This window comes from Carcharodon carcharias, chromosome 15 (genome assembly GCF_017639515.1).
Source record: "Carcharodon carcharias isolate sCarCar2 chromosome 15, sCarCar2.pri, whole genome shotgun sequence".
Lineage (NCBI taxonomy): Eukaryota > Metazoa > Chordata > Chondrichthyes > Lamniformes > Lamnidae > Carcharodon > Carcharodon carcharias.
The window spans coordinates 72,675,104-72,692,161 of NC_054481.1; the positions used below are offsets into that span (position 1 = coordinate 72,675,104).

At 45.8% G+C, this 17,058-nt stretch overlaps 1 protein-coding gene across 24 annotated transcripts in view; it reads right to left on the bottom strand.

Moving 5' to 3' along the window:
* Positions 1 to 17,058, bottom strand: part of LOC121287988 (inactive rhomboid protein 1-like) — a 393,414-nt gene that overhangs the window by 101,237 nt on the left and 275,119 nt on the right. For 18 of the 24 annotated variants that reach the window (XM_041206186.1, XM_041206172.1, XM_041206174.1 and 15 more), the window contains one exon: positions 7,765 to 7,869. The exons of 5 other annotated variants lie outside the window; for them this stretch is intronic. In XM_041206186.1, the coding sequence (XP_041062120.1) occupies positions 7,765 to 7,869 (105 nt within the window). Of the gene's footprint in view, positions 1 to 6,489; positions 6,718 to 7,764; positions 7,870 to 17,058 lie in introns of those variants that run through there. One more of the 24 variants, XM_041206194.1, reaches the window with a different exon arrangement.

Here is a 17,058-nt window from a genome sequence, read left to right on the forward strand (position 1 = left end):
GGGATATGGACAGGGTAAATAGTGATAAACTGTTCCCACTCAAGAGAACATCAAGAACTAAAGGGCATAGATTCAAAATAATTGGCAAAAGGAGTAAATACAATGTGAGGAAAAATTTTTTCACTCAGAAGATGGTTGGAGTGCGGAACAAACTTCCTGAAATGGCGGTGCAGGCAGGTTCAATCGAGGTATTCAAAAGGGAATTAGATTGCTACCTTAAGAGAAAAAATGTGCAAGGTTACAAGGATAAGGTAGAGGTGTGGGACTAGGCGGAATGCTCTTTCAGAGAGCCAGTGCAGAATCGATGGGCCAAATGGCCTCCTTCTGCACTGTAAAGCTCCTGTGATACATTTCCAGTCACATTCAGCATGGTATAAACTTTCATTCTGACCTAAAAAAAGACCATTTAAAGTATGAAAAATCATAGGAGTGCTTGTACTTGGCACAAGTGTGAAGTTAACCACTTCAGCTGGAAAAAACAGAAATGCAGAGCATTTCTTAAATGATTGGGAAGTGTTGATGTCCAAAGGGACCTGGGTGTCCTCGTTCATAGGTCACATGCTAGCAAGCGATTAGGAAGACAAATGGTATGTTGGACTTCATGACAAGGGGATTTGAGTACAGGAGCAAAGTTGTCTTGCTGCAATCGTATAGATCCTTGGTGAGACCACATATAGAATATTGTGTACAGTTTTGGTCTCCTTACCTAAGGAAGGATATACTTGTCACAGAGGGAGTACAATAGAGGTTTACCAGACTAATCCCTGTGGTTTAATCTGGGGCAGGATTTCTTTTGAGGGGAGATTGAGGAAACTGGGCCTATACTTTCTAGAGTTTCTAAGAATGAGAGGTGATCTGACTGATATCTACAAAATTCTTACATGGCGTGACAGATGTGGGCAGGGTGTTTTCCCTGACTGGTGAGTCTAGAATCAGGTGGCACAGCCTCAGATCAAGGGGCAGGCCATTTAAGACAGATGAGGAGGAATTTCTTTCACTCAGAGGGTGGTGAATCTTTGGAATTCTCTATCCCAGAGGGCTGTGGAAGCTCAGTCATTGAGCATGTTCAAGACAGAAATCGATAGATTTCTGGATACTAATGACATCAAGGGATATGGGGATAGTACAGGAAAGTGGTGCCGAGCTAGATGATCAGCCATGAACTAACTGAATGGCAGAGCAGGCTTGATGGGCTGAATGGCCTACTTCTCTGTTCCCATTGTGAAGTTAAGCACTGGGTTTTAAAAGAGGCCCTATGATGTTACACTAAATGATTATGATGTGATGACTTATAGAGACATGTTCCAACAGGATAGCTTTGTAATGGCAGCTCAGTAACCACTGTATATGAGGGGCATGACAGGAAGCTCACAGATTCAATTCCCATACTGTGTTGTTTGCCAGTCTGAATCTTGGATTGGATTGGAGGGTGGGTGTGGATACGTTGCCCAGGATGGGGGGGTGGGGGATGGGAACGTGTGGGTGCAGTGCTAATTGGCTCTCATGTCCCTGAGCTAGGGTGCAGGCAGAAATATATTAGAGAATAAGTCAGCCAGTTTCTTATTTCTAACATTATCCAGGTATCCCTGCTGAAAACTCTGCGCACTGATTAGATGGAGCACTTTGCAGTTCAACCGTTTGTTGGCAACATTAGGTTCACATTATGATGCAAGTGTGAACTATTGGAGCAACTGGAGGACTATTGTCACCTTACAGTCTATATTGTGCCCCAGCGAAAGTAAGTTGCTTTAAGAGGGAACAAAGTGGGAGTAGTTGCGTGAGGGAACACTGGCGGAAGAAAGCAGAGATATTCCTTTAACAGCAGCAATTTGAGATTAATGCTATATTTATATAACAGTGCAGCAACTAGCAGCAGCCAAACTCCAGCAACACTGCAATGTGACTGAGATGGTCCTAGTGCCCCCATCCACTCTGATAGCAACCTCAGGAGGTAGTTTGTTCTTGCGATGCCAGATCTAAAATTCTATAAACAGCAAACACCACCACCTGCAATTCCCCTTCAAGCCACACACCATTCTGACTTCAATTAATGGCTAAAAATCCTGGAATCCCCTCCCTACAGCACTGCGGGTGTACCTGGGCCATATGGGCTACAGCAGTTCAAGATGACAGCTCATCAGCACCCTTGCAAGGGCAGTTAGGGATGGAAAATAAATGCTGGCCCAGCCATATCCTGTGAAATAATATATTAAAAAAACACTGGATGCTGTTCGTGACCACTTTATTCTGGGCACAGTGGGTTGAGGATATTAGGTCACTTGTACATAACAGCACTGTGCGGTTTACATGGCTGCCCTGCAGAAATCTTGTCCCCTTAACATTGCGGAAGGTCTGAAATCAGAAACTTCAAGACTGCAACTCACCCATTTGAACAACTGTGAGCGCACAGCTATTCCTGTACTACCCCTGGGCTCTAACACCTGCCCCATCATGTCAATAGGGTGAACACCTGAGCATCTGCTTCTAGTGGAAACAATTGTTAAGTGTAAACACAGCCCAGATGAGCTGTGAATGAGTTCACAGTGAATTAAACATGCAAAGGAGAGGCAATTCGGTTTTCACACCATTAAAATTATACAGGTAAACAGAGTAACAAAAACCCCGTTATACTAATAACATTATTAAAATTACATAATAACTACTAATGTAGTAATGGCCTGAAAGTTTTATCCAGTGACAAGCTGAACCACAAACTCAGAGGAGATTCCTGTTTCAATCAATTAGCCTCAGTATCCCTGAGTGAGGGGTGGAAAAATCAGACAGGAGCCCTGTTCCTGGTCAGTGATTTCTGTCAGCAGTTCTGGTATGTGGCTGTCCATTGATCATAGAGGCAGGCTTGGAGCCTCAGCTATAAAGCTTCTCATGGCCTAACTGCTTGCCAAATGAATAATGGTCACTGTGAGGTAATGGATGGCACCTGGCACTGGGATAGCTTTACCTGAGCAAAGTGTCATCATCCTGAGGTTGCAATTAGCAGAACAAATACTCACAATGGCATTATAGAAAGGTTACTTTGCTTTTAAGGGTTCGCGAAACTATTCAACGCTCGTTTCTATTACTTTATTTACAATCTACAGAAGTATTGTACATTTGCTATGCTAAATTTTAGAACTCTCATTAAAACAACAATTTTCAATTGTTGATCATTAAATGACGAACTTTTGACAATGTAGCATTGAACAAACAGACAACAAAGGAACAAAAACAATTGTTAGAGAGCCACTGGTTAGAAAGTGTGATGCTGGTCAGAATCCAGGACCGGTCCCTGCTGCTGGTGCAGATCCAGGACCGGTCCCTGCTGCTGGTGCAGATCCAGGACCGGTCCCTGCTGCTGGTGCAGATCCAGGACCGGTCCCTGCTGCTGGTGCAGATCCAGGGCCCGTCCCTGCTGCTGGTGCAGATCCAGGGCCCGTCCCTGCTGCTGGTGCAGATCCAGGGCCGGCCCCTGCTGCTGGTGCAGATCCAGGGCCGGCCCCTGCTGATCCAGGGGCCCCTGCTGCTGGTGCAGATCCAGGGCCGGCCCCTGCTGCTGGTGCAGATCCAGGGCCGGCCCCTGCTGCTGGTGCAGATCCAGGGCCGGCCCCTGCTGCTGGTGCAGATCCAGGGCCGGCCCCTGCTGCTGGTGCAGATCCAGGGCCGGCCCCTGCTGCTGGTGCAGATCCAGGGCCGGCCCCTGCTGCTGGTGCAGATCCAGGGCCGGCCCCTGCTGCTGGTGCAGATCCAGGACCGGCCCCTGCTGCTGGTGCAGATCCAGGACCGGCCCCTGCTGCTGGTGCAGATCCAGGACCGGCCCCTGCTGCTGGTGCAGATCCAGGACCGGCCCCTGCTGCTGGTGCAGATCCAGGACCGGCCCCTGCTGCTGGTGCAGATCCAGGACCGGCCCCTGCTGCTGGTGCAGATCCAGGACCGGCCCCTGCTGCTGGTGCAGATCCAGGACCGGCCCCTGCTGCTGGTGCAGATCCAGGACCGGCCCCTGCTGCTGGTGCAGATCCAGGACCGGCCCCTGCTGCTGGTGCAGATCCAGGACCGGCCCCTGCTGCTGGTGCAGATCCAGGACCGGCCCCTGCTGCTGGTGCAGATCCAGGACCGGCCCCTGCTGCTGGTGCAGATCCAGGACCGGCCCCTGCTGCTGGTGCAGATCCAGGACCGGCCCCTGCTGCTGGTGCAGATCCAGGACCGGCCCCTGCTGCTGGTGCAGATCCAGGACCGGCCCCTGCTGCTGGTGCAGATCCAGGACCGGCCCCTGCTGCTGGTGCAGATCCAGGACCGGCCCCTGCTGCTGGTGCAGATCCAGGACCGGCCCCTGCTGCTGGTGCAGATCCAGGACCGGCCCCTGCTGCTGGTGCAGATCCAGGACCGGCCTCTGCTGCTGGTGCAGATCCAGGACCGGCCTCTGCTGCTGGTGCAGATCCAGGACCGGCCTCTGCTGCTGGTGCAGATCCAGGACCGGCCTCTGCTGCTGGTGCACCTCCAGGACCGGCCTCTGCTGCTGGTGCACCTCCAGGACCGGCCTCTGCTGCTGGTGCACCTCCAGGACCGGCCTCTGCTGCTGGTGCACCTCCAGGACCGGCCTCTGCTGCTGGTGCACCTCCAGGACCGGCCTCTGCTGCTGGTGCACCTCCAGGACCGGCCTCTGCTGCTGGTGCACCTCCAGGACCGGCCTCTGCTGCTGGTGCACCTCCAGGACCGGCCTCTGCTGCTGGTGCACCTCCAGGACCGGCCTCTGCTGCTGGTGCACCTCCAGGACCGGCCTCTGCTGCTGGTGCACCTCCAGGACCGGCCTCTGCTGCTGGTGCACCTCCAGGACCGGCCTCTGCTGCTGGTGCACCTCCAGGACCGGCCTCTGCTGCTGGTGCACCTCCAGGACCGGCCTCTGCTGCTGGTGCACCTCCAGGACCGGCCTCTGCTGCTGGTGCACCTCCAGGACCGGCCTCTGCTGCTGGTGCACCTCCAGGACCGGCCTCTGCTGCTGGTGCACCTCCAGGACCGGCCTCTGCTGCTGGTGCACCTCCAGGACCGGCCTCTGCTGCTGGTGCACCTCCAGGACCGGCCTCTGCTGCTGGTGCACCTCCAGGACCGGCCTCTGCTGCTGGTGCACCTCCAGGACCGGCCTCTGCTGCTGGTGCACCTCCAGGACCGGCCTCTGCTGCTGGTGCACCTCCAGGACCGGCCTCTGCTGCTGGTGCACCTCCAGGACCGGCCTCTGCTGCTGGTGCACCTCCAGGACCGGCCTCTGCTGCTGGTGCACCTCCAGGACCGGCCTCTGCTGCTGGTGCAGCTCCAGGACCGGCCTCTGCTGCTGGTGCACCTCCAGGACCGGCCTCTGCTGCTGGTGCAGATCCAGGACCGGCCTCTGCTGCTGGTGCAGATCCAGGACCGGCCTCTGCTGCTGGTGCAGATCCAGGACCGGCCTCTGCTGCTGGTGCAGATCCAGGACCGGCCTCTGCTGCTGGTGCAGATCCAGGACCGGCCTCTGCTGCTGGTGCAGATCCAGGACCGGCCTCTGCTGCTGGTGCAGATCCAGGACCGGCCTCTGCTGCTGGTGCAGATCCAGGACCGGCCTCTGCTGCTGGTGCAGATCCAGGACCGGCCTCTGCTGCTGGTGCAGATCCAGGACCGGCCTCTGCTGCTGGTGCAGATCCAGGACCGGCCTCTGCTGCTGGTGCAGATCCAGGACCGGCCTCTGCTGCTGGTGCAGATCCAGGACCGGCCTCTGCTGCTGGTGCAGATCCAGGACCGGCCTCTGCTGCTGGTGCAGATCCAGGACCGGCCTCTGCTGCTGGTGCAGATCCAGGACCGGCCTCTGCTGCTGGTGCAGATCCAGGACCGGCCTCTGCTGCTGGTGCAGATCCAGGACCGGCCTCTGCTGCTGGTGCAGATCCAGGACCGGCCTCTGCTGCTGGTGCAGATCCAGGACCGGCCTCTGCTGCTGGTGCAGATCCAGGACCGGCCTCTGCTGCTGGTGCAGATCCAGGACCGGCCTCTGCTGCTGGTGCAGATCCAGGACCGGCCTCTGCTGCTGGTGCAGATCCAGGACCGGCCTCTGCTGCTGGTGCAGATCCAGGACCGGCCTCTGCTGCTGGTGCAGATCCAGGACCGGCCTCTGCTGCTGGTGCAGATCCAGGACCGGTCCCTGCTGCTGGTGCAGATCCAGGACCGGCCTCTGCTGCTAGTGCAGATCCAGGACCGGTCCCTGCTGTTGGTGCAAGCATTCAGGCTGTCTATTTAATCAAAAAATCTATTTTGTCATTGAATCAGCAATTAAAATAGCACAATCATTCATGAATTAACAAACAAGAATGAGCAGGTATAAAGACAGTCATACCCCAGATAAACTATAGAATTCAAAGCATTTCACCCACTTAAACCAGAATGCAACAGGCAGTGAAATGTTTGGTGTTTACATATTTAGTGAACATAAGTGACTTTTTAAATAAATACAAAGTAAACCAATGTAAATTACAGTACCTGCTCAGTATTAGAGACGGCATGCCAGCTCACTAAAGATGTCATGACTTGTCCAACTTCTTACTTTATTTTTTTTTGGTTAAAATGTCTTAAGTCATCGAGCTATACTTCACAACAAGACTTAACATCAATTCACATATTTTTCCTAGCTGATTTCCATTTAGAGTATCCTTGTTTTTAGTTCTGCTGCTCTCTATTCCAGTTGTTCTAGGACGATTCTTTAACCAGACATCAGAAGAGTAACTGCATGTGACGTTTGAGGGCGGCAGCTATAAAAGAGCTGGCCTCTTTTGGTTCAGAGATAGCAAAACATATGTGAAAAGAGGCAAGGCCCGCCTGGCTAGTCACATGGTTCATTTCTGTCTTGCATGCCACAGATTTTTGTGGTAAAAACAAAGGGCCATTTAACCAATGCATTCATGCTTTTAACACAGGTGTCAAAAAGTTCATGCACACGTGCAGTCATTTGATTAACAAAATGCAAATGTGGCAAAAAAGCAGGGAGTTCCGGTCATTCTTTCCTCCTCCTGATTGAAGATTCTTAACGGTTTATTTGCAGGATCTGAACAACTGTGTAAGTGCTCAGATCCTATTCCACGGCTGCATGTTTAATCATGTTCATTCAAGGTCTAAAAGCAACCAGGTCTTCAAAGAGCAAAAATAAAATGTGTGCCCAAAACTATCCCACATGCAAAGCAGCTAGCTATTAAAAACCTCAGAAATATGACAATAACACTTCAAATGGCAAAATATCTATTAACTATTCCAAATCCAAATGTGTTACACACTGCTTCAATGTTAAAGAATGTATACGTTACTGCACACCTTTCAATGAATAATGTGCTTTTTTCAGGATTTAATAAGATTGGATGTGATACAAATTTTCAGTTTAACTTATGTGAAAGGATGCAGCTTACATTAGAGCTCAGTTACATTCTACTCCCCATCATTTTTGCACAGCCCCCTGTTAAAAATGTTACGGTTAGAATAGATCAGAAAACATTGCACGACCTTCACACAATATGCAGAACAACAAATCACAAAGGCTGCCACAACTGTAAACATTGCCTTTTCATTCTGTATGCTGTTGCCATTTAAAGAGTGGTGATAAATAATACAGACCTTGTGCATAAATAATAGGAGGAATAATTTTGCCTAATTGTTCTGTGCATAAAATCACAAGATATGAAATGCTGTTGACATGTAAACACAGCTTTTCTAAACTAGTGTTGCTGCACGCATGCTGCACACATCGAGTACAAACATTGCAGGTACCTCAGCAAAGATCTGGCAGAGAAAGACTGGTGCCTTTTCGGTGGCCTCCTACCAGCTCTGTGACCTTTTATGGGCATTGTGTTAATTCTTTCAAACCGTACCCTTCTGTTGGCAGGAAAGGCAAAGTGGAGCAAAAAGGAAAGATAGATACATTTAAGGAGAAAACAATGGAAACCACAGATTTAACTCATTCATTGCAATAAATTGTATAATTAAACAGATTGTTTTTTAAACATTTCAGACAATGTGTTACAATATTGTAGCCAAATAAATATAAGACTTAAGTTGACAAACTGGTTAAACAATTCTAAAACAGTACTCAAGCTGCCAATGCCCTAACTGACCATTGGAGAGGCGTTTATCTTGTGTCACCAAAGTGTGCTTCCTTCATTTTTAGGAATGCAAAGCTTTTTTGCAACAAGTACATTTAGTCCATTTTCTCTGTACCATAAAGCATTAAGTGTCAGCTTTACCACTAATACAGGGCATGGGCTAGTTCTATCAGCATTCACTTATTCTTTTGTTCTGGCACAGCAGATGGTAAATGCTGAGCTATTCAAATCCCATGGCGAAACTTGAAACAGCTGCCAAAACTGTTTTGCAACTTGTATATTTATTTTGAGACGCGCGCCTTGAATTCAGTAGTAATAAGTCCACCGAGTCTTAGAGGTTTTTTACAAAACTAAATTAAACATTTATAAACAGAAGAAAAGATTTTAAACAGATACATAAGTCTACAAATTACTACAATGAAAACTCCTAGTTCACTAATTAATCTGACTTCCAGTTACATCTCCATTAAGGCAACATTAAAAAACAAATAAATTTCAACAGACCCAGGCAGAATGCACAATAAACTGGACAGTGATATTCAAAGTGAATTCTCTTAGCTTTGGTTCCTGGAGACAGCAGCTTGGTACATAGAGACTGGAGGCTTTTCACACTTGTTAGATCTTAGAATTTCTTCTTCTTACACATAACCTCATCTCCTTTATACAGGTTTCTCACTTTTTAACATAAATTCCATTGTCCCAATATGTCTTTCCAACTTTACTTTTTCCATAATATAAATCTTTCATGGTACTCATATTATCAGTAATCTTTGAGAAAATTAACACACTGTTTGGCTTAGTCTCTGTTGGCTAGGTGTAACACCTTACCATCTCTTTGAAGTTCATACTCTGGTTTATCTAAAAATGCAAATATTCTTCACACTTCACATTCTAAAACTTCAGCCATGTTTACATATTAAGCATTTCAAATTTAGCTTCTCTTTTGATACATCAAAAGCTTCAGTCTGGCTGTCTGCAATTCAATAAATCCCCACCACCCCACTACCCCCCATCACGGAGAAACTAATCCAAACCCCACTATTAACCTATCTTTACAATAAATCTCAATAGTATTATGAAAATTATTATATTTTCATAATACCTTAGATATCACTGAGTGGTCAACAGGCCAGCTCAAAACAAGGAGGAGCAATATTAAATATTTAAATCGGGGTCTTTTGCTGGTTGTAAGGGAATCAGGGCAAGATGTCCTGCTGTGCTGCCAATTTCGGGAATTGTATGGAGAGGAGTTAGAAGCTCCTCCTGACCCCACAAAAAACTTCCCACTTTTTGCCAGCAGTTTTGTGGAGGAGTTGGAGTAACCATAAAAAAAACCTATCATTTTGCCGTAAGCTCGGTTATCACAAAAAGCTCAGGTGGTAATGGAAAAATTCAGCTCATTTGATTCATTTTCTGGTGCTCAGCCAGCTGCTCTTCTCCAGCTGTTGAAGCCCCAGTCTCTGAGCTTGGAGAAACAGTGCTTAGGAAGTGCCATGAGCCCAGAGCCTGCTGCCTGTTCTTCCATGGGCAATTTCACATCATGGATGGTCACCAGGCACTACAGGAAAGCTGGCGACTGAGCAAGCAAGGCAGCGAGTAGGTTTCCTTTATATAATGGCAGTCTTGTCTTCAGTGCATGGTTAAAACAGATGCTGTGCGTCTGGGGTACTGCTGTGGTGCTCCAGTCACACTGTGGGATGACCCTCCATAAATTTTACTTCTTCAGAAGCCTAACAATCAACCTTGCATACAAGTGATGCACAGGCTCCCAGCCTCCTTTGAACTGCCTCGTTGAATGTGAGTGCATTGGGTTCCTCAGGCATGTTGCAGGCCTCCATACAATGGCAAGCAAGCATCCAATGCAGTTAAGTGAGTAGCTCACCATTGTCAGGGCCGATGTTGGTTGTTTGGAACATAAATACACTTTACTGCAAATAATTTGTTAAAATTCACTCATGAGGAATATATCTCAATGATCATTATTAACAGCTCCAAACAAACTGTTGTTCAGGAATGATACCAAAATATTTCAAACTGATAAATACTTGCAAGTTGAGCACAAGAAAGGGTTATTTTAAAATCCCTGTGTAGAGGAGGAATGGAATTAGATCTAAAAATTCCTACATCATCGCAAACTCCCACAACCTTTCATTACTGTCAGCAAACTCACGGGTAAACGACTGGAAGTCAGAAAGAACAGAATGAATATATTTATACAGTTTACAGAACAGGGGTAAAGAGAGTTGATACTAATTTAAATGTTTAGCAGATTGGTAAAGTAAAATGGTTCAACCGCTCCTTTTGAAAATTTACTATCAAAGATCTCTTCCTGCAAACCAGAGGGACAGATGCCTCTGAGTAAATATGCCAGGCCCCCATCACACAGCATTTCCTTCCAAAACAAAACTGAAAACAGATCTAGTGAGATGAGAGAAACTGTTTCCCCTTGTAGCGATATGAGACATAGTTAGGAAATGATGAAACTATTTATCCAATTTCACTTAAACTTCCCAGAGATTTCTTCCTAAATGCAATGAAATCCTTTGTGATTATAAGGACATCCTTGACTCTTGCTCACTAGGTTACAGTTTAGTAGTTAGTTACAAGGAGTCTGGTCTTGCAGATCGACATAAACCTATCCTGATGTTTAACTGAAGCCAATGAGTGTGGCTTTGGCACTTTGTCTTCGCGACCCAAACAGGATAAAACAAAGCAAACCGGTTTTTCATACAAGTGAATCTACGCAACCAACACAAACACAAATATCTGGCATGTAATCAAACTTCCCCTTCCTCACAAGGATTCCTTTGTTTAGACATACAAGTGGTGCTTCAGTCTATCTTTAAAAAACAATGGCAAATCGGCTAAAGTTTTCATGAAGTGACCTTCTTTGATGCAAATAAAGCTTCCTAGCTGAAATAGGAGACATTGGGTGGAAGTTAATGTAGGCCACGGTGGGTGGGAGGGGGACTTCGCCCACCAGGTAGGGAGCCAGAGAGACACCCGTGCCACCATCTTTCAGGAAGGCCCACCATATTATGTGTCTCTTAGGCACTTAACTAGTCTGCGGTGGGCCTTCGCTGGGATCAAGGACTCTGGGGGTGGAAATCCCCCCACCCTCTCTCTCTCCTCCTTCCCCCACCCCCCGAGAGCTGCTGGCAAATCCAAAGGCATTCTGATGTGCATTGCCCAGCAGTGCCACCAGGGAGGCAGTGGAAGCTACTGGTAGTGCACCCACCAGAGGCCCAGGATCGCTAAGGGGCTCAGGCCACAGGTGAGTGATTGCAGGATAGGGGCTGTGGAGTTGGAATTGGGGAGTGAGCAGCAAGGGAAGGGAGATGGCTGTCAGCAGCACATCCCCAACCCCTCCCCCATGTCCCGATACTGGAACCCTCGATCAGGCATCGAGTAACTTTGAATGAGGGATGACACCACCTACCCAAGGAGACTACAGGTATGCTTCTCGGGCTTCCCGCATGCCACTGGGTGAATGCCAACAGCCTAAGGGCCCCAATTGGTGGTGTGGTGGAAAGGGTGCCCATGAGCCTCCCTGCCCAGATTAATCAGGGCAGAGGCAGGAAGGCAGCAGGTTCCCTACTCACCACCTTCCTGCCTGAATAAACACCCCTCTGCTGCCACCAAACTCACCTTGGAGCAGGACACTATTCCGCCCATCCATACAACTGTGGGCCTCTTCACGGCCCTGAAATGTCTTCTTTTTTTGACAACTGTCCTGCAAGGCTGGGGTATGAAAAGAGCAAGTTTTGCAGATAAATTGAGCAACAATTTAAAGGTCGCTGCCGCTATGGTTTAGTGAAGTTATCTTTGTGGACCAACAAGGTAGCAGGTTTGATTGTTGGGTTGGCTAATCGCTGCTAAGGTTGCAGAATAGCTACCACAACTGGAGTTGGTATTCCTGGGTTAGAGCTCCCAATCTTCACCTAGTTTTTCCTGCTGGAAATTTGCATGTTTAGACGAGAGGATTGTGTTCAGCTATGGGAGACTTTATAGTCAAATAATGGCCTGCCAACATTCCCTGTCAAAAATCACATGAATGCTCATCAATTGGGTGAGGTACCAGGGAGCAACCTGCATCCACAGAAATACCCAGTGAGGATTCAGTGACAAAGCAAAAAAAGCATACTGACAGAAAAGTAATATTATTAAAAAGTAGTAACTTTTGCCAATGCAAGTTAAATGAAATTGAAAGTGTTTGTGAAGGAAACCAGTTTATCCCCAAATTGCCACCTCTCATCAGAAACATTGGAAGGAACAGATACTGCACAGTTGTATTTTTCAAGAGTAAACTCATGATAACTAGCCAAAATTCTTTTTGAATTGGATAGAAGATTGACTGTGTAAGGAAAGGTGACTGTAGTCCTGTTATGTAGATAAGATTGAATCTTCTGAAGGGAAATTGGAGGTTGAATTTGAATCGATCGAGAATAGGCCACATGCACTGAGCCCACCCATACTCTTACAACACAAAACAGTCAGTCAGACATTTACTCATGGATCCACCCAAAGTTGCCATTGTGTGGCTTAACAGCTGTACATTGGTATAGTTGTTCGAAGCAGATATGCCCAGGCATGTTCATGAGCAAATTATTCATCGCACTGTTATTGCACTGCAGACATGCACCTTGTGCAGTTTGTTAACTGCTTCTCCTGGATGATTTTTCACTTTTTTTGATATATCTGTTTGTATGCTATTTACTTGTACTATTTGAACTACATGATTAGAAACTACATGATTAGAAATAAAAACTAAGAGCTGAGCAGAGATGGCAGGTTTCCAAAGCTGGCTCATCTCCCACTTTAATTTCACGGCCATTTTATTTTAGATAGTCGGAAGCTTTTTCCCAGGGTGGAAGAGTCAATTACTAGGGGACATAGATTTAAGGTGAGAGGAGAAAACTTAGAAGAAGATGTGCGGGGCAAGTTTTTTTACACAGAGGGTAGTGAGTGTCTGGAATTCACTGCCAGAGGAGGTGGTGGAAGCAGGTATGATAGTGGTGTTTAAGAGGCAGCTTGACAAATACATAAATAGGATGGGAATAGAGGGATATGAACCCCGGAAGTGCAAAATGTTTTAGTTTGACAGACAATATGATCGGCGCAAGCTTAGAGGGCTGAAGGGCATGTTCCTGTGCTGTAATTTTCTTTGTTCTTTGTACATAATTTATATTCAATCCTTATGAAAATTTAAGAGACAAAATGCTATATGTGAAAACTGACCCCAAGGCCCTTTTGCTATGTTCATTTATGACTGAGCTTCAAAGGTTATTTACTGAATGTGAAGCTCTGAATTGTCCTGTGAGACACTATGGTCGCGATTTTAACTCAATCAAAACCAGTTCATTTACATGGAGTTAAAAAATCAGGTCCTTACAAATGCAAATTTTTCTTCCTTTTATTCTTTAAACTATAACATGAGCATGTTTTGCTATGATGTTATAATCAGTGGTGCATAATCTTACAGTTTATGTATTTTAGATAGTCTAGAACCACATTGGTATTTGTTTGGATGGAATGATTAGAAATAAAAACTAAGAGCTGAGCAGAGATGTCAGGTTTCCAAAGCTGGCTCACCTCCCACTTTAATTTCACAGCCATTTTATTTTCTGCCTCGCTCTTTTCATGCCCATCATTCCATAAAGCATGGTAACAAAATGTATTTTCCTCCAAATTCTAACCATCTGTGAAAAGAGGCCCGAAACACTTCCTTTGTTTCAAACAGCGGGCACTGGTTAATTGTGATCACATTGTGATCACTGCACCCATTTTCGGGGGCTATCTAATTTAATCCCCAATGCGTTTTACTGATTTTGGAAAAAATAAGTGCGATCATTTGACAAACAATATTGATAAATGCAGCTGTAACTGAACAATAATCTATTTTATTTTGAAAAACAGACTTGAATCTCCATCAACAGCGGCAGAATACAGCACGAATCATTTGGGATCCTTATTTCGAAACAGTGAAATATCTGAATTGATAATGATAGATCAATTAATATGAAGGATTGCATGCTGTGTATTAGCTGCTGAAATAAAGGTTGTTATTGGTCTTGCAATATGTAGGCATTTAACATTTGACAATAATCACCGGGGACACTTCATTTGAGGTTTGTTTCTTCAACACATTTCTGACAACATGCTGTTATCAATGAAACTCGATATCAGTAACGTACATACGTAAGCTGTTAAGCCTATCTCAAATAAATTATTTCCTTAACGACAAGTAATTTCTCAACGTACTAACAGTTAACTTCAAGTGAACGTTTCTTTGAGCATCTGTGAAAGTAAGTGCATAATCATATTTGTGGATAAATGTTATAACTCGAAGTGGCAAGTTAATTCAATATAAAACTCCCAGCCCCATGATTAATGATGGTGGGTTTTAATAGATTGAAAGTTGATACAATTTCTACAATGATAAATCTTCAGGTTTGCCCACCATCATCTGCTTTCTTTTAGGTTAAGATTAAGATTTTATTTTTGAAAACTTGAAATTTGAAGTTAACTAACAGGGCAGAAAAGCTGTTTCCTAATATAAAACCTACATCTAACTGTGAAGGTATGGTATTTTGGATTATATTCTGTATATTTTGTAGTTTTGCTGTTCTAAGCATCGTGGTTCATTGATAATCAATCAGTGGTAAGCCCTGACTGAATTCTACTCCTGGAGAAACAATGTAGTTTTATCCAATTTGAGACATCATGAATACAATCGGCCTTAATTTTCCAAAGCCACACTACAAGCATACTTGCTGCTATGTTTTGGCTCCAATCCAAGTCTTACTGTCATGGTCTGGCTGGGCAGTCTGATTCATGGGTGTAGTATTGTGGAACTTTCTTTCATCACTGGCCTAGTATGATGGTTGTTACTGCAATCAATCTTCCATTTACTTGGGATTTCAACTTTACAAAACACAAAATCTTAAAACTCAGAAGCTTCAAGGAAACATAAAATTTAAATCCAGCTGCTTGTTTGTACTTAGGGTTTAAACTTTCCTGTGGTAAGAGAAAAGTTCAGTGCAGCAGAAATTGGTCTTCATTGTGGCTGCTTGCAGGGTGGAAAATGGGGGCAAATAGGAGAAATTTCAGGCCATGACCCATCATGCTTCAACTCTGCCTGCATCGTGGGTGCTGCTGTATTGGAAAAGCAATACTTCATGGTGCTCAGGCTACCACCTTAAACAGGAACTAATTCCCTTGACTATGTTACTGAGGGGGCTAAACACCAGTTTAAGAACCCTTCCCAATCATCAGAGTGGAACCTTCTTTACCCAATCTTTTGGTTCCTTATGTTGCCTAAACAGTGGTCATTAAAGTTCATGTTTTCACCAGAAATGTAAGTTTTTTTTTAAAAAAACATTCTTTGCTTTCGAGCCCAGGGTGGGCAGAAGCAGAAATGCTTCTCAGCTCCATAGCTCTCCTGAGGGCCTCATCCACTGTGCTGCACTCCCAGGCTGGGTTTGGCTGATGCCTGCTGCTGGTGAGGCAGTTCACTGCAATCATTAAAATGAGGCCCAATGTCTAACTTTGGGAGATTTTTGCATCTCAGATACTCAGGCTGTGTATGCGACAACTGCTCTTTCCCCAAAAATGAACCTAAACCATATTTTCTGCATTCCTGCCATGTTCTTTTACTTTATACTTGTTGTACAATGAAATGTTTCCGCTTTTTTGTAAAAAGTGCACAAAATATTGGACTAGTGAAGCAAAGTAAATTCCAGATTAAACTGTGAAAACAGTATGTTATCTCCTACAGTGATGATTTATCACTTAGTCTTTGCACTGCATGACATACCCTGGAATGTTTTAGTGCAAACATTAAGACCACAAAATGAATTAAAGATTAGGCTGCTGAGGTATTCTTACAGATTCATTGTACCAAGGGGATAGGTCATCATAACTCAACTGCAAAAGCCTGAGAATTAAGTGTTCATCACAAAAGAGGGACATTATAGTTTATTTTCCTCAATTGTTGGTTCTTACAAGGGTTACCGATGGCAAGTTATCTTTGCCCCACCAACCTCTAAGTATTTAGCTTGAGCATTTTTGGCACTTCTCCTCCCAAGGGGAACACTTGAAACAACACCAAATGCTCTCCCTCTATTAACGATAGAAAGATGGGGAGCTCTTAGCATTGTCAATTCTGTGACCACAGATACACTACTCAAAAGGCATTGCAGAATGTTCTGTCACTGCATTGTGTCACCCTTAAAGAAGCACTGAAATGATTCATCATTAATCAAATCAGTCCATTATTATTGCATCACGTGACTACCAGGATGGTAGAAGACAAACTAGGCAAACTTGGTCGTCTTCACTCAGCAATTCCTACAGGTGGAATTTCCCATGCCCGCCAGAGTTGGAAGTGATCGTTAGCACGAGCGGACAATATGGCGCGATCGGTTTTACAACGATGGGAAACCAGTTCGCGAGCGCTGGCTCAGCCCGCCAACAGCGGGCCATGTTTCCTGCCAATGGGCGTCAGGTCCTTCATTGTAATACATCAGTGTATCATTATCAGGCCAGCCTATTGGAATTGTGCCCCCCCACCCCCCCACCACCTGTCCATGACGGCGGGAAAGCATGCTGACGTGTTTCACAACAGCATTTAAAAGACGTGCACTTGGCAAGCTGCACTTTGAGGGGAACTTGGAGGTGAGTGCACAGTAACTTTGAGCAGCGGTCACCAGGGTTGCCTGTTGGACTTCAAGCTTCAGGGGCGTTGGGATGGAGGGGGGGATTAAGGGCAGCCCTGCCATTGAATATGGCACACAAGCATTCAGGTTGGGGGGTAGGGTGGGTGATGAAATGGACCTGTAGAAAGTGACCATTCTTCTGTAACTCAGACAGTCCAGACGCAGCCACATTGATATGATTGGAATCGGGCTTCTAGCTTATCTGCCCACTCAAGCAATGCAGTGTTCCCCGGCACAGACTGCAA